General features: G+C 40.9%; 1 protein-coding gene across 5 annotated transcripts in view; it reads right to left on the reverse strand.

Moving 5' to 3' along the window:
* Window positions 1-18,862, reverse strand: part of Fhip1a (FHF complex subunit HOOK interacting protein 1A) — a 238,510-nt gene that overhangs the window by 85,703 nt on the left and 133,945 nt on the right. For all 5 annotated transcript variants that reach the window (XM_040293192.2, XM_005337599.5, XM_078022036.1 and 2 more), the window contains one exon: window positions 11,282-11,505. In XM_040293192.2, coding sequence (XP_040149126.2) covers window positions 11,282-11,386 — 105 coding nt within the window. In that variant the 5' untranslated portion in view covers window positions 11,387-11,505. The remainder of the gene's footprint in view (window positions 1-11,281; window positions 11,506-18,862) is intronic.

Genomic DNA, 18,862 nt, shown 5'->3' on the forward strand with positions numbered 1-18,862 from the left:
TAAAAAATTTTAATATCAATTGTATTTTCTAGTAATAAAAAATAAAATATTATTGACCCAAATCGTCAAGAATAAGAGAATTATAATCAAAAGGTTATATCACCATATAATACAACTATTGTTACATATCATTACATGTACCTCTATACATGAAATAATTTAAGTTAAAAAGCAAATATATTGACAAATGTATAATTAGAGTTGATCTGAAGAGACATAAGTGATATTTTAAGGTTGATTAGTTCTTTCCTATAAGTTGCTCTAATTTCATAATATAAATTAAAAATAAAAGTAGACAAAGCAATTTATACTAATATCTTTAAAAAGGACCAAAACATTAAGTTTGAAATGATTATTGGACATCTCCTAAGCAATATACATTCATAAATCTGCATATATTTATCATATGTCTTCTATGTGGGTAATACAAAGCAAAATTCCTAATTTAGAGGACCATAAATCACATTTTTTCATGAATTAACCTTCACTTATAATATTTATTCCAATATATTCCTTTGCAAACTCTTCCTTCCCTCGCAGTGCTAGGGACTGAACCCAGGCCTCACTCATGGTAGACAAGTGCTCCACCCTGAGCCACATCCCCAGTCCTGCCAGGAGGACTCCTATAAAGAGAACTGGGATTTTTATAGAGTGTTGATTGTTGAGCAGAAGCATATTAACTTTCTCTTGGCGTCTCCTCTATTCTGCCCCTGGGTTAATGGGCAGGGAAGCTTGAGAATGAAGTCACAATCACCCACCCAGGTAGAAGGCTTGTTGATCTCCTGCAGTGAAACAGGCAGCTTAAAACCCCTTTCCTCACTCCCAGCCCTCGCCTGGGGTTATGGTGGAGAAGAGGGCTGTGTTGCAACCAAGGCCCTTTGCATCATGGGCTGAACACCCAGCAAGTGCTGATCAGGCCTGCTTTGCCACATACCCTTAACCTCCATGCTCAGGCGCAGGTCCCTCCCAGGCTTCCTCCTGCCCCCTGCCAGGCAGACACACCCATAACCTGCTTTCCACACACCCTGGGAGTGGTTCGGGCAGGGCAGGGGTGCCTAAGCAGCTTTTGGGCTGAGCCACACTGAGATGCCAAGAACCTTCACCCCGAGGTCCCACCTCTGCTGCCCAAATGGTGTCATGGTTCTTTCAGTTTCTGGAGACTGACTGCTGATGTGACCTGGACTTCCCTGACCTTTCCTTCTCACATCAACTCCAACACTCTGACCTCCCTGATTTCTACTTGCTGCACAGTTCCACCCACTTAGCAACTCTGACCTTCCAGGTCAATGGATGCCACAATTCCAGTGGCTCACAGTGCCTTCCGGTGCCTGGCCAGCTACCTCAGACTCTCAACCTGGCCTCAGATTGCCCACCCCTAGCTCTGACTCAGCCCCTCACTATCAATCTCGAGGATAATGTGGGTTCAGGGGGAAGCACTACTAATCAGGCCAAAGGCATCACAGTAGGTAAGAAAGTGCAAGCAAGCAAGACTATCCTTTGCAAATAGCCCCTCTGCAAAAGAAGTTTACTTCCTTAGGCTGAAAAAACTTTTAGTAGACTGATCTACACCTAACTAAACCCATGCTCACTACTAAAGTAAACCAGCAGAGATCAGAAATTATAATGTAAATGTTTTGCTGATCATAACCAGGCATTTGTTGATTTGAAAACTTTTTAAAATATATAGGCGTGTGTGTGTGTGTGTGTGTGTGTGTGTGTGTGTGTGTGTGAGAGAGAGAGAGAGAGAGAGAGAGAGAGAGAGAGAGAGAGAGAGAGAGAGAGAGAATTGTGAGCCTGGATCACATTTAGATCCACATGTAAATTATCGCAAGTCTAAAAAGAAAACAAAAATCAGGGGCTGGGGTTGTGGCTCAGCGGCAGAGCGCTCACCTAGCACGTACAAGGCCCTGGGTTCGATCCTCAGCACCACATAAAAATAAATAAATAAAATAAAGATACTGTGTCCAACTAAAAAATTAAAATTAAAAAAAAAAGAAAGAAAACAAAAATCAACAGTGTTGTACCTTCCTTGACCGAGGACCACGGCCTAATGCAGAACACTGGATTGTGTAACAATCTAACCTAACATTTCTTGTGTTTTCGTTTTAACCCATATGTCACTGTCCAGGAAATAAAATGTCAACCATTAAAAAAAAAATCAGCAGTATGAACATGGTATTCAAATTATCAATCGGATAAAAATAGCCAAATTTAACCCAATTTCAAAGCTATTTGACCTACACATATGAGGACTGTTGGGGCTAAATAAAATTAACAAATAGCATCTTTTTTTTTATGAGGAACATCAGATGTTCCTACTCTTGTCCCTAATGATGGCCCCATTAGTTGGTGACAGTGGGCCTGATTTTTTTACTTCAGCATTTTTATTCAGACATATATAAAAACAAAACCAAAGACTTTTATGATATAACAGGTATTTTCCTCCAATTTGGTTCACACAAAGACGTCCAGTTACTTCTCCTTCTGACCCTGCCTCCCACTTTGAGAGATCAGAAGTCTGTGCGAAGGAGGCGGCTGTGGCTATTGTGCCCAAACAAGAAAACAAGGCCTCTTGCAAGGGCTCTGACTTGGGTCAGTTTTACCTGCACCTTTCAGTTTAAAGCACATGCACTGGAATTGGGAAGATTTTAAATCCTGGGCCCTGTCACTTCATTTGTTTAATTTCTTCGATGCTCAGTACCCCCTCATCATGTTTTGCTTTCCACAATTTCTGCTGCCTGTGGTCAACCACAGTCTGAAAATATTAAATGGAAAAATCCAGAGTGGGCCTGAATTGTAAACAGTTACAAACTCTAAACAGGCAGTTTAAATGCTTTCAGAATGGAAGATCTACATTAATCACATAATCACACCTCAAGCTAACAAATAATTTTCCTTCATAGTAAACTCAAGTATTTCTGAATCAATTCCAGCTTAATATTACTCTGCATCTTAGATACATGCCTGTATCAACAGGTGATTGTTTTTGCTACTTTAGTTAGAGCTTGGTTATTTCAAGAAAGTCATACTTCCAAATTCTTTGGAATGCTAATTTAAAGTGGGAGTGTGGGAAAAAACAAGTTACCAGGCAACACTTTCCATCACACAGAAGAAACGCAGGATTTAGCCATCATACGCCAAAATCCACTTAATACCAAATAACTAACAAAATTAGTTTCCATCCAGTTTTTGCTCATTACTTAGTAGCTCAGTCTTTCCCTATTGCCACCTATCGCCACAGGGGTAGGGGCCTTCACCAAGTCACTTCTTGTATTACGTGCACAGTGGCAGCTCTAGGCCTGAGTCCCAGGGACCTGTCTAAACCTGAGATAGGAACAGGATAAGGAGGAATTACAGAAAGGACCTAAGAGAAAGAGTCTAAGTAATGATAAACCAGAAAATGATAATTTCAACCACAGCAAAAATCAGACTCTGCAAAGAGCACACAGCAGGGCTCCAACAGCTCCTCCACCCCAGGTCAGTTGGAAGGACAAGCTCACACCTCAGCCCTGTCTTGAGAAGCACAGGTTTCCTTTGCTTTATTTTCTACTGTCTATGTTGAGTTTGGGGCTATTGGTAAAACTGGGAAGAGAGGCCTTAGTTCTTAAAATGCTAACGAACGTCAACTTACTAAGATGTTCAGAAGATTAGTTAAGTAGAGCTCTTCAATACTTCCCAACTTCTCATCTCTCAAAGGCTTTAATTTCTCTGACATTTAGTCTACAACACGTCATGCACCAAAGGACACACATCAAAGGACAGAGCAAGTGAACAAGATTCAAATGCATGTGTTGAAGGCACCTATAGATGCTCTGTATTTCTTTAATAGATCTTGGCTACTTGGAGCTTTCCACAAGAAACTATGCATAATAGGATGCACATCTGTAATCCCAGAGGCTCAAGAGGCTGAAGTAGGAGGATCATAAGTTCAAAGCCAGCCTCAGCAATTCAGTTAGGCCCTAAGCAACTCAGTGGGACCCTGTCTCTAAACAAAATAGTTTTTAAAATGGCTAGAAATATGGCTCAGTGATTAAGTGACCCTGAGTTCAATCTCTGGTACCCCCCACAAAAAAAATGATACTACACCTAAAATATATGATCTATTTTTCATTACTATGGAAAGAAATCTAACTTAACAAATCTGGTTGGGTCCATTTCTTCCCATCCCCATTCATCCCTTCCAAGATGAAAAATTTTAACCCTGTTCACCAGCTCTTCCTCAACTGTTACCATTACTATATTTGAGCTCTGTCATTTTCTTATCTAAACTCAAAATGATAAAACAGTTTATTTTTGGAGGCTGAAGATGGTATGAAGCTCTGAGATATGAACCAACTAAAAGTAAAGGCAGAAATGCATATTTCTTATGGATCTTTTTTAAACCTACACTCCTCTGCTCTCCTGGCTCTAAGGAGACACACAATTTGGTATCCAATGCTTGAAAGAAACAGACAATGAACACAGGAAGGTCCATGAAGTCACAAAGTCACAGAGTACAAGTAGGCCATGAAAAATAACTAGTATAGGGGGTTAATTCACACAGTAGTTGAACTGAACAGTTTGTTACCTGGTGGGTCAATGCTTCTCTCCACTTTTGCCTTCTTCCATTTGGTAAGAGATAAACGTCACAATCTACTAGGTTATAAACTGTTCTTGCAGATGACTATAAAAACTAAAACAAACTCAAGCTTCCTGATCACTCAATGCAAGTCCAAATATCTTACTAGAAGCAAATTATACAATGTTTAAAATTAGTGTACATTCAAAAGCCTTCTAAAGTTGTATATTTCCTGCCTTTCTTCAGCAGTTTACTGAATATCTACAATATCCATGCTCTGTTCTAGGCACTGGGAACACAAATTAACCACAAATGGTCTTTCATCTTGAAACACATGCAAATAGTCAAGAAGGTACTGTACATGTAATTGTAATAAAAGGGAGTTGGCATAACGGTGAAAGAAAACAGGGTGTGATGTTGGAACACGGAGTGGGAACAGGAAAGAGAGCAGGGAAGGCTTCCTGGAAGAAATGCTGTCCCAGATGAATCGTAGAGAAGAAGAGGTATTTATTCAGAGGAAGGAATGTTCTAGACAAAAAGAAGGGCAAATGCCTAAGGCACAGAGGCATGAACTGCATGAGGGACACTTGCCCGGGGGGTGAGGGTGGATAGGAGCGCCTGAAGAACCCAACGTGCTATCCTGGCATGTGTGTGTGTGTGTGTGTGTGTGTGTGTGTGTGTGTGTGTGTGTGGTCGGATCCACTGAAGGGGGTAACCCAGACAGATGTGGTGTTAGATTCATCACTCTAGCAACTTAAGGTACAAGATAGCCATTCAGAAGGTGGGAGGAGCACAGGCAGGGCCATTTCCTAATTCCAGACGGATCACTATAGGAAGGCACCTATCTCCTCTAGAACCACTGTAGGGTTGCATGAACACATCGCTGGGCCCAGGGGACAGTCTGGAAACTCACGCACACCGCTGGCCATTCACAGTCTCTCCTCTGGTGGGCCCCTGAATCACAGACTGCCCTGGACCCCTGCTGGCTGTACACCAAGCTGTCCCTGACAAACCATAAGGTGAGAGTGGGCAAGTGGATATCCTCCTCCATCCACATTTGCTTTGTAATTCAAGTTCTGGAACCAAAGCTACTAATACATAGTAGAAAAGAGCCAGCCAAATACATGTCAGGTATGTTGCACCTGTGCTAAAGGACGGGAACAAAGAGACAAACGGGATACTGCACTTTTATTGCCTTTGCTTTTCCTAAGTGGTGAAAGCATTGTACTGCAGGTCCTGTTCCCAACCACACACGTGAGCCCTCGTCTCTGCTTTACCCTGAATTTTTGCCTCTTCCACCCTGTATTCATCATCCAAAAAAGCCAAAACTGTGTTCCAAATATCCTTCTATACAATGCTCTCTTTTTCTGTCATCAAAACCTTCTTCCCAGCCAAGTTGCCAAAATGTCACTTCCTCTCTCTCCCAGGCCATTTCCTTCCATAATAGCCTCTTCTCATGCCTTAATTCCTATAATCATCATTATTCACTTTGCTGTTATGTTCCTTGCACTGCCATTAAGATCAGCTGGAACATCCTTTAAGCCCAGGCCAAGGTGCTGCACTCTCCAGTCCCAAGAGGATGCTCACAACAGGGCACCTGAAGTGTGGGTGAAATCAACCTCTCAGGAACAACAACCCCTTGGATGCCCAGTGAATTTCCCAACAGGTGTTTTCAAACGGGTAAGAGAAAGGACCCAAAGGCCTTCTGTAAACAGACTGAGGACAGGTTCCAAATTGAAGAGGAAAATTAAGCCTCAAGAGGGAGGAAGGGAAGGAAGGAGGGAGAGAGGTAAGGAAGGACAGAAAGAAGAATGGAAAGATGGAAGGATGGAAGGAAGAGGGAAGCAAGGAAGGCCCAGGCGAAGTTCAAGAAATGGCAGAGCCAACAATACGACTGGCCTCCACATTACCAAAGGAATTATTTAATGACCGAACTCCATTCCCTCTGACAAAGAATTCTCACCTTAAACTCAATACTCGTCTGTGCTAAAAGGAGGGCTAGCTGCCTGCACTATATTTCAATAACCCAGAATGTCTGGTAACCCTGAAGTCCTTCCTGCTGAAGGGGGAACTGAATCACAGGAGCCTGAGACCAATACTTCTCCTCTCAGCAAAGCACAAGAGCAGCACTGGTGCGCCACTAAGGCAGGTCAGGCTGACAGCACCCAGCAGCCCTGGAGAAGGTCTGCCCCGGAGGGAGTCGGACAGCAGGTGACCCACCCCCACACAGCCAAGGCGTAGCACATCCTCAAGAGTGACACAGAACACCGGGCAGAGCACATCGCAGTTACCCCAGGAGGAAGGGTTATGATCGAAAACAATATACACAAATTAACCAAAGGGGCCCTGGCGCAAAGACCATGTGTTAGAATGACAGACGTGGTCGGCCAAGTGAAATGAACGACTCAAGCTAAAGAAGGTTCCTAACAGTTAAAAATGAGCATAAATAATTAAATACTTAAACATGCACATACTAATCCATGATAATACCACGTACCTTATGAACACAAAATAATAGAGAAACTTAGAAGGTAAAGAGAGGAGTCAGGCCTTCTAAAACACTACTTCCAGCCACATCCAGTGGACCACTGGGCACACAGATCCTCCTCGGGCTCATGACCCTAATTTGGAGCCACCATTATAAAAGGCTTTAAAAAGCCCAAAGCCAATCCCAGCGGCTCAGGAGGCTGAGCAGAGAGGATTCAGAGTTCAAAGCTAGCCTCAACAAAAGCAAGGCCCTAAAAACCTCAGTGGGACCCTGTCTCTAAATAAAATACAAAACAGAACTGGAGATGGCTCAGTGGTCGAGTGCCCCCGAGTTCAATCCCTGGTACCAAAAAAAAAAAAAAAAAAAAGAAAGAAAGAAAAGAAAAGGTGCAAAGCCAAAAGCAATTACTCTAATTATCTGGGAAAACTCCTAAATTACTTCCACCCTTTACTAAAGCAGATGTATCCTCAATGTCCACAGCAAATCCATGAAAATCTCAGATTTGAAAAAGAGAACAGAAAACACAAAAAGAAAAAACCTTGCCAGTGTTACACTGGACAACAGAAGGAGCTACACAGCGTGTCGAACCAAAAGCAGAATTGGTTTTGTTGCTTTTTAATCTAAACCATGTCCCCTATAATTGCTGTGATTTACAGGCTCAGTGCCTTAACCGTGTGTTGTTTCCCGCCACAGGAAGGAACTGGATACTCATTAAAAAAATTGTCACATACGCAGAAAAAGCATTCGACAAAGTACAGCATCCCTTTATGTTCAAAACATTAGAAAAACTAGGGATAACAGGAACTTACCTTGACATTGTAAAAGCTATCTATGCTAAGCCTCAGGCTAGCATCATTCTGAATGCAGAAAAATTGAAGGCATTCCCTCTAAAATCTGGAACAAGACAGGGATGCCCTCTATCACCACTTCTATTCAATATAGTTCTTGAAACACTGGCCAGAGCAATTAGACAAACGAAAGAAATTAAAGGCATAAAAATTGGAAAAGAAGAGCTTAAATTATCACTATTTGCGGAAGACATGATTCTATACCTAGAAGACCCAAAAGGGTCTACAAAAAAACTACTAGAACTAATAAATGAATTCAGCAAAGTGGCAGGATATAAAATCAACCCGCACAAATCAAAGGCATTTCTGTATATCAGTGACAAAACTTCTGAAATGGAAATAAGGAAAAACACTCCATTCACAATATCCTCAAAAAAAATAAAATACCTAGGAATCAACCTAACAAAAGAGGTGAAAGATTTATACAATGAAAACTACAGAACTCTAAAAAGAGAAGTAGAAGAAGATCTTAGAAGATGGAAAAATATACCCTGTTCATGGATAGGCAGAACTAACATCATCAAAATAGCAATATTACCAAAAGTTCTCTATAGGTTTAATGCAATGCCAATCAAAATCCCAATGGCATTGCTTGTAGAAATACAGAAAGCAATCATGAAATTCATATGGAAAAATAAAAGACCCAGAATAGCAAAAGCAATTCTAAGCAGGAAGTGTGAATCAGGTGGTATAGCAATACCAGATTTCAAATTATATTACAGAGCAATAGTAACAAAAACAGCATGGTACTGGTACCAAAACAGGTGGGTGGACCAATGGTACAGAATAGAGGATACAGAGACTAATCCACAAAGTTACAACTATCTTATATTCGATAAAGGGGCTAAAAGCATGCAATGGAGGAAGGATAGCATCTTCAATAAATGGTGTTGGGAAAACTGGAAATCCATATGCAACAAAATGAAACTGAATCCCCTCCTCTCACCATGCACAAAAGTTAACTCAAAATGGATCAAGGACATTGATATCAAATCAGAGACTCTGCGAATGATAGAAGAAAAAGTTGGCTGCGATCTACATGCTGTGGGGTCGGGCTCCAAATTCCTTAACAGGACACCCATAGCACAAGAGTTAATAGCAAGAATCAACAAATGGGACTTGCTTAAACTAAAAAGTTTTTTCACAGCAAGAGAAACAATAAGAGAAGTAAATAGGGAGCCTACATCATGGGAACAAATTTTTACCCCTCACACTTCAGATAGAGCCCTAATATCCAGAGTATACAAAGAACTCAAAAAATTAGACAATAAGACAATAAATAACCCAATCAACAAATGGGCCAAGGACCTGAACAGACACTTCTCAGAGGAGGACATACAATCAATCAACAAGTACATGAAAAAATGCTCACCATCTCTAGCAGTCAGAGAAATGCAAATCAAAACCACCCTAAGATACCATCTCACTCCAGTAAGATTGGCAGCCATTATGAAGTCAAACAACAACAAGTGCTGGAGAGGATGTGGGGAAAAGGGTACTCTTGTACATTGCTGGTGGGACTGCAAATTGGTGCGGCCAATTTGGAAAGCAGTATGGAGAATCCTGGGAAAGCTGGGAATGGAACCACCATTTGACCCAGCTATTGCCCTTCTTGGACTATTCCCTGAAGACCTTAAAAGAGCATACTACAGGGATACTGCCACATCGATGTTCACAGCAGCACAATGCACAATAGCTAGACTGTAGAACCAACCCAGATGCCCTTCAATGGATGAATGGATTAAAAAATGTGGCATTTATACACCATGGAGTATTACACAGCACTAAAAAATGACAAAATCATGGAATTCGCAGGGAAATGGAAGGCACTAGAACAGATTATGCTTAGTGAAGCTAGCCAATCCCTAAAAAACAAATACCAAATGTCTTCTTTGATATAATGAGAGCAACTAAGAATAGAGCAGGGAGGAAGAGCAGGAAGAAAAGATTAACATTAAACAGAGACACGAGGTGGGAGGGAAAAGGAGAAAAAAGGGGAATTGCATGGAAATGGAAAGAGACCCTCATTGTTACAAAAAACTACATATAAGAGGTTGTGAGGGGAATTGGAAAAAAATAAGGAGAGAAATGAATTACAGTAGATGGGATAGAAAGAGAAGATGGGGGAGGGGGGATAGTAGAGGATAGGAAAAGTAGCAAAATACAACAGTTACTAGTATGGCATTATGTAAAAATGTGTAGGTGAAACCCATGTGATTCTGCAATCTGTATTTGGGGTAAAAATGGGAGTTCATAACTCACTTGAAACTAATGTTTGAAATATGATATGTCAAGAGCTTGTAATGTTTTGAACAACCAATAAAAAAAATAAAAAAATAAAAAAATTTTTAAAAAAATTGTCACATAAATAGCCACTTACCAGCTCACCTGCAGAGTGTGATGCTAGACACTTGGAGTAAAGAATGCCAATTTTGTTTATTTTACTACCTGTGAACTCCGTAAGGAAAAGAGCAGGCTGGTAAATCTTCTCAACATTCAACCCTTTATTAACCCTATTAGCAGATCAGGGAAAAGTCAGAGAAGAAAAAATAAATCATGGGGAAAAAAACTTTTATAATCAACTTTGGGATGAAGGAGACAGATATTCAAGACATCTCCCTTCCTTAAAAGTACATGGAATTTGGGGCTGGGGTTATGGCTCAGAGGTGGAGCATTTGCCTAGCATGTGTGAGGCACTAGATCCTCAACACTACATAAAAATAAATAAATAAAGGTATTGTGTCCATCTACAACTAAAAATATTAAATTTTTTTTAAAGTACATGGAATTTAAATGGCCTGAAACTGGTAGAACACTGAGGTCGCATCCATGGGCTCTGGAGTCAAGGAACAAAGGTCCAGGCACTGCCTGGGTACCTCACTAGTTGTACATGTTATTTTACCTCTGTAATCTTCCATTCCCTCATCTGTAAAACAAGGAAGTTAATACCACCTACCTTAGAGGTTTGTGATATAAAATTAAATAATATAAGTACTCAGTAAATTCTTAAGAAAAGTGTACTTTAGTATTACCAGAGTTTAAAGACTGGATGGAAATCAGCAGGGAAATGGGAAAGGGAGGGGAAGTTATTATGATCAAGTATACTGCAAAGTGATGTAAAAATCACTGTAAGAAACATCTGTTTTTCCAAAAACATCTAAGGAATGTGCATGTTCTTTAAATGCTTTTGTAAAAACCAGAGTCTTTAACAGAGACCTGTTCCAAGTAAGCAAGATGAGAGGTTCCTTTTCTTCCCATCTGAAAGGTTTCCCTCCCTCTGCTTTTGGAAACCCAGTTATCTGTCACAGACATAGGAAACCCTGATTTGGGGTCATGGTGGCTCTGGGGCCACTGAGGCCAGAAGGGAAGGTCCAGCTCATATCTTACCTGTGCCCAGTGGTTCTTAAATACGATCATGCATGTTTCCGGGTCAACTCCCTGCAGACTCACAGCCTGCTGGAGTTTGCTTTCTGTTGAAACCGATGACATCATAAGCCTTCAAAGCCTCTAAGTCATTTTATTTTCATGAAAATGTGGTAAGCAGTCACTAACTTCCAAGTGTCATATTAGAAATGTAACTTCTTCACTTTTTTATGGTCACCTTCTGAAACCTGTGAAGACAAGAACAAAGGTGCATCTCATTATGTTGACCTATTTAGGATGCTATGATGTTTAAGACCAGTGGATACACATCCTCAAAGTCCAACACAGAAAAATATGTATAAAATATATTTATACTCAATCCCAGGGCTTTTCTATTTTCCTTCCCCTTGCTACTCAAAATATTAAATGATGGCATATAAATCATATGCATGAATTAAACAATTTGGAGGTTTCTTCTCTCTACTACAACCAACCACAAACCCCAAGTTATTATTCTAAATTACTCAAGTTTCTATAAGCAAGCAAGAAATTATGATAGAAATGTTTATGAAGTCTCAAACACTATTAAAAGGCAAACTATGAGTTAATAGTGATAGAAATAAATGACTTAATGCAGCATCCAGACTCCCAGGCCTAACGTGACCACGTATTTTTTTAATCAATGCCTGTCATAATGAAGTTAAAAATATTCGCATTTTATGGCTCCAAACTAAGTGAAGGTTTCTAATTTGAAAAACAACAGAATTCCAAGTAACCTTGGCAAATGAGAGAGAGAAATGATCCATCAAAAACATGATGGTGCTTATTAGCTATGAGAACAAGGTAGTGCACTTACAAATGAAGAATGAATTATGTGGATAAAACACAAAGAAATCCTGACTACAACAAGGGCAGGAGGGGGAGAAGATATTGAGGTCAGCGTGTACCCTGAATACGATCCAGCTGTGTGGTGCTTTTTGACAAAAGCAATAACATAGGAGTATTATCTCACCAGCTTGATCAGCCCAGGAAAGGACTAGGTAGAGTTCAGAATATTATTTCCTTTATTGTAGAGACAATAGAGTTCAGGGGGGAAAAAAAGGTAATTGCAATTACAGAGCACTGGAAAATAAATGCATGATAAGAGTTAAGTTTGCAGACTTATGCCAAAGAAAAGAGAAAAAAAGGTATTTTCCACTGAGTAATATGAAGAGTGTTACCAGAAGATCAGCCTCGCCTCTAACAGTAAAATGCAAAAAGTGGGCTGGAGCTAAGACCCGGGTTAGACTCAGGGGTTAGGTTCTTTGCAGGGAATAGAATCCCACACTGGAAAATTCAGAACAATCTTCTGGGAGTGAGGAATGAACACTGAAGGACCTTTAAAAAAGACTTTTAGGACATAAGATCAGGAAACTTGCAAGAATTAACATATCTGGGGAAAGAAGTATTGGCTTCAGAAGAAGATTAAGGTATACAGAGAGGAGGGCCTGCTGGAGGACCAGGCAAACCACACACTTGAGGAAAATGGCTTTCGTGTATTTTATTATTAAAATTGGCAAATCCCCCCAGCTAGCATTCCTAATAATACAAACACGTTGTTCTCAATAAGACACTGTTTACTGCCAACCATGCCTTTTGCCATTGAGAGGAATATTTTGTTGGGATCCTGTGGTGTTCTGCAAATCAGGAGTGCCCTCCACCCCATGCACAGATTACACCTTCTCCTTTCCCCTCAGTCACTACCACTCCCCATGGTCCTGCTGCCAGTCTCCCACCTCACTTAGGTTACCTGGCCAGCCTTGCATGCATTTAAGTCCACAGCCCTGTTTTAAATGGTAAGAGATAAAACAAGACTCTGAATCAGTTTCCTCGTGGTCCTAAACACTGTTTCTGCAAAAATGTCAACGTCTTTTATTCTGACAACATCACCATAATAATAAGGAAAATCAAAGTGTTTTAGTTTTTCTCAGAGGTTGAAAAGCACAAGACTTCCTGAGAGGCTTTCCAGCTTCAGGATTCTGATTCGTCTTCAAAGGTAGGAGAGAAACATGCATCATACCAATTGCTTCTAAATCAAAAACAGAAAAAGATGCCTCCTAAGATCCTTTGAGTTAGTTCTCAAGGAGAATTTACCTGCAACCTTTTCAGGGATGTAAGAATGTAGTTAAGACAGGACAAATATCTCAGCCAATGTCATGAGCTTTGATGAAAAAAGAATGTTAAGTTTCGAGATTCCCTGTCCTGGGGAATCTCTTTCTTGGAAATTATATTCTTCTACGTGCTGGCCATAACATAATCTCTAGCCCTGTTCCCTTAAGAAACATGTTTTTAGTTTTTGTTTGTTTGCAATCCTGGGGAATGAACCCAGTGGCACTCTACCACTAAGCTACAACCCTAGTCCTTTTTTTTTTTTATTGGTTGTTCAAAACATTGCAAAGCTCTTGACATATCATATTTCATACATTAGATCAAGTGGATTAGGATCTTGCTAAATTGCCTAGGATGGCCTTGAATTATGAATCCTCCTACCTCAGCCTCCCGAGCAGCAGAGGTTATGCGTGTATACCACCTGGAATCAGCATATTTTCTACCAAAAAGGCATCTTGTTTGGTTTATGCTTATCCAATCATACTTCAGAGACTTGTACCTGAAGAATCAAATGTGCCATGAATACAGAACTACAGCATAAAGAAGACTTGGGAGAGAATGGACGAATGAAGCAAGTCGAGCCAAATGTGAGAAAGAACAGCGCCGGAGATCCTACAAGTGGAAATACTACTGAACACACCCTGGCACCAAAACATTGGGTGTTTCCATTCCTTCTCTCATTCCCACCTTAGAGCACGGGAACTCTGGCAAGGCCCCAGGGCAACAGAGAACTAAAAGAGGGAGCGCCACATTCATAAGGGATAGGAAGGACACCGCCACCTGTCAAGCGCCAAGGCTTTCCACGCATAGTCTGCGATCTTATCAGTCTTTACTTCTGTCCTTTATGCACCCATCCCAGGTATTTATTAAGCTCTCAGATCAGATCACAGCTAAAGAACCAAGTGAAGTATGGAGCACAGACCTGACCAAAAGGCTGACAGCAGGTCAAAGAGGTGGCAACCCCCAGAGTCCCAGGTGTGGCCATTCTCAGACCTTCTCCCTTTGGGCCCCTTCTCTCTCCAGTGGCTACAGCCAGGAATGTTCAGAGTGATGCCTGCTACTGGGGGCACACATCCAGCCTGTTCCTCCCCTAAATACACACTCGCCCAGCGACTCAGACTTCATGCCTGAGAGACAGCTCTACAGACTGTTCAGACCTTAAGAAGTGGGTTTTGGCTTTTTCTTTCTTCAAACGACCAACACCAAAAAATACCCAGAGGACTCTGTCTGCAACAGTGATCATATGTGGATTCGTGGTGTGGTTACTCAGATTTTGGGTTGGGAGAGGAGGGGCAGAGAAAAATGGCCAGACAAAATACATGTATAACAGCCTGCTATTTCCACACAAATTCAACACTGCAAAGACTGAAATGTCTATATCATTTCCAAAGACGTTACCGACTGGCCATGTTTATATCTCATTAGTATTATATATAGAAATACTTTCTTCCCATCAATAAAGAAAGAAAATTCTATTAGATATTGTTGGAGATAGGGAAAACTGACATGGAAGGATATGTATCTTTATTTGCCCTTTTTTTTTAAAGGGCATATATATCTTTTATTTGACTATGAAAAAAGAATAAGCACAGACTTCTATATCACAGAATTATAAAATGTACCATATAATTCTAAAAATTTAGATTCTGGTCGACTAAATCACACCTCTTTTCAATGTAAAAATTTCTCCACCTCTTTCCAGTCTAATTTCAGGCTCTCTGAAAAGCTATAACATTTAGGAAAGCTATAAATGTGTCAAAATCACATTTTTTCCCTGAATTATCAATAACTACTTTACATGTCCTTCTCTCACAAGCAGACTAAGCTCAAATTATAAACATTTTAGCATTCAGTAATACATAATCTCATATGATCCTTCAATTCTTTCATCTATTTAAATATAATATCTTTTAATAATGAATTGTTTTTGAAAAAACCTTAAGGGAAGAAAATGGGATGACCACCCTGGGGGGGAAGGATGCAAGGAAAAGGTGTCCTGAGAACTCTGTGGGGGGCACACACACACACACACACACACACACACACACACACACACACACACAGAGAGAATTGGAAGACAAGAAAAAGGACCTTGAAGGAGCAAAAAGAAGGAAGGTGAGGTGGAGAACAGAGGGAAGAGCGTCCCAGAGACCACAGATCACCACAGACCACAGACTGAGCCCTTTCCTGGTGTGTTACAAGTGGGCAGGAACACCCGGGCCTCGATGCAGATGCAGGGCGGGCTCCCTCCCCACCTCCCCCTCCTGGTTCCTCCTGGAAGTACTGGGTTTACAGCACTCAACTGTTCACAGGACTAAGCCCAGTACTATCAGGGTGGGTTTACAAAAACGGCTAGAGAATTTAGGCAGAGTTAGAAGCTGGGGACAAAGGGTAAGGGCTAAGTGAGCAGCTCAGTTCTCCAAGCCTGCAAGTCCCAACTTGGGAATCTGGTCTCTGAGCTGACGACGCCCCAGGGATCCAGTTCTACCTGTGGTTCCAAGGTGCTGTGAGGTCTTGAGCAATACGCACTTGAAGAAGGAATTAGAACTAAGTCACCATTTCTTGGGTCTTTTATGGCTCAATCTGTTATTTTATGTACTTTATTGAAACTGTTACACGGTTGGGGAGGGGTCATCACACAGACATTCAAGAAGAATAAAAGCCTTTGTCCACAAATCTTCCACTGTAAATGAGAGATATCTGTATTCTTTTTGAACTTCCCTTAAGAAATCCACAACACAGAAATCAACTACCACAACAGAATTCTGTGATGGTTGTGGCTTCCCATACACACCCCATTTCTTTTTCTCTCCTGTCAGTTGAAAACCTCATTGTTTTACCATGCACACTGGATGCCCTGAGCTGGTGCGACTGAGGACTGAAAAGCCTATTACTGTAAATGTGCTTACCATGTGCAATGCCATCTAGGGTGAAGACTCTTCAAATACTGGGACACCTGAAGAGAAGTGAACCTTGTGCCTTCAATTACAAATAATTGGGGGGGGGATTCATTTTGGGTCAAACCACCTCACACAACCTCTTCTTAGAGCCTAACGAAATCTTATTAAACCTAAATCCTCACTGTGCTCTAGTCCCCTGGCCCAGTTTCCTTCCCTCTCTTGCCTTAACATCACATGGCAACGCTGGACAGTGTGACAAATGGAACCAACATCTACCAACCCCCGACTCCTGGGCCTCTCTCAAGGCACCACCTTAGGACTCTGGTCCATCCATTGTTCCAGTGAAGCAGAACCTCCTTCAGTTCCACTGACTTGTAAGTCACTGGTTAACACACAGTGTGTGCACAAAGAAAATCCTCTCACTACACCCATTCCAAGTGGTTTTAAGCTTTGACAAATGCATGCCTCAAAGTAGGAACAAGACTGCAGAACACTGTTAATGCCATGAAAGCACCCCACCAGGTTTACACCTTCATTTCACAAGAGCAGATGGCCAACAGACCACACCCATGTCCAGGCAACTGAATGATAAGCAGAACACATGGAGAAGGGAAAATCAAACTGAGCATCCAGAATCACTCCTGAAATTTTGGGGGGACTTAATTTTTAAGGCTATTTAAGAAAGTAAGCATATCAACTGCTCTCCTTCAAGAAAGTTTTGAAAGCCACCTAAAAGATGCATTACAGGTTTTTTTTTAAATTGAGTCCAAAACAAAGGCTAATGGCCAGTGCAGATCCTAAAATATTACTGAAGAGATGGTTGTGGAATTTTGTGACTTTCATGCTAATAAAGAGCCAAAGGAACATGTTTAATCAGGGTCATATGGATGTGGAGGTCTGACAGTCTATCAGGACAGACCCTAGGCACATCCTGATAACCACTGGTGCTCCCTAACTCCGTGCTATCTTTGGAAGCAGTGTTTAAATAGTACAGTTGCAAAGCTCCTACATATTCATCAACAATGGTTTTACGGTTATATAAATTATGGCAATTCCAATAAGAGGCAGTTCTTAATGGAAAGATGGCCAGGAGGCACATGGAACAGTACACAAAGTACAGCTACTGTAAATATAAGAAGCCAGTGTCAGGGCTGGAGATGTGGCTCAAGCGGTAGTGCGCTCGCCTGGCATGCATGCAGCCCGGGTTCGATCCTCAGCACCACATACAAACAAAGATGTTGTGTCTGCCGAGAACTAAGAAAAATAAACATTAAAAAAAATTTCTCTCTCTCTCTCTCTCTTTAAAAAACAAAAGAAGAAGAAGCCAGCGTCTTACTGTAACTATGTGCTTATAAACACAGAGTGGCCTCCACGAAGACACAGCAAGGCTAAGGGTGCTGCCTCAGCACAGGGGCACTAGGTGGCCAGGGGACATCAGGGGGACAGAGGCTCACTTTTCACTCTGTAACCTTTTCACTGTTTAAATTTTGTACAAAGTTTATTTACTACTTAGCAAAACAAAATTCTTTGATTTGACAATATGAAAGCAAAAGAACATCCTAAACAATAGGGAAAGTCCCCAAGTCCAACTTAAGTACAGCCATTACACTGTCCTTGAAGTCTCTTCTTAGTCCTATATAAAAGGAATGTGGCTGCAGGATGAGTGTGATCGGACAGGTACAGGTAGGGAGAGAAGGGCCACTTAGGGGAAGATGCTATTTGACTCAAGTATAACGACCACAAGATGTTTGAAAGGAATTTAATACAAAACCTACAAAGGAAAATAACTACAGTTGTCCCTGGTATCCCGCAGATAGCAAAATGTGCAGATGACCAAGTCCTATAGTCCTGTATGCTTTAGATCATCTCTAGATTACTTATAATACCTAATGCAATTTAAATGCTGTGTAAATCATTACACCATATTGCTTAGGGATTAAAACCAATGGGAAAATCTGTATGTATTCAGTAGATGCAACTTTTTTTCTCACAAATATTTTTAATTTGCAGTGGTTGAATCTGCAGGTGTGGGACTTGCAGATACAGAGGGCCAGCTGCGCATCTGTAATTATACAAGTTGTCAACTTCCCATGGAGTGAATATGAAGGAAAATAATGCATCAGGAAAGTGTAAGAATTCAGAAGGATGGTAGTCTTATTTTTAATGAGCACTGTTTTCAATGGTTATTTTAATATTATTTTCCAATAGTGCTTGTTAAATTAAATTCATATAATTTGGGGCTGGGGCTGTAGCTTAGTGGTAGAGCGCCTGCCTCACACACGTGAGACACTGGGTTCTATCCTCAGCACCACATAAAAATAAATAAAATATTTTTTAAAAAAATTATACAATTTACCTTTGGCCTATAAAGTTCATATCTCTAGGAATTTGTAAAGTTAATATTTTGCCAAACTCTTTGTCAGATTACATCAGTGGTTCTCCAAATAAGATCTGAGGGATGCAGAGGCTCCCCCTATTTCCCCTATTTACAGGGGTCATGAAGGGTTCTCTTTTTTTTTAACCAAGAGTTCTCAATAATTTTTTCAAGACCCTATTT

The sequence above is a fragment of the Ictidomys tridecemlineatus genome, chromosome 9, assembly GCF_052094955.1.
Source record: "Ictidomys tridecemlineatus isolate mIctTri1 chromosome 9, mIctTri1.hap1, whole genome shotgun sequence".
Classification (NCBI taxonomy): domain Eukaryota; kingdom Metazoa; phylum Chordata; class Mammalia; order Rodentia; family Sciuridae; genus Ictidomys; species Ictidomys tridecemlineatus.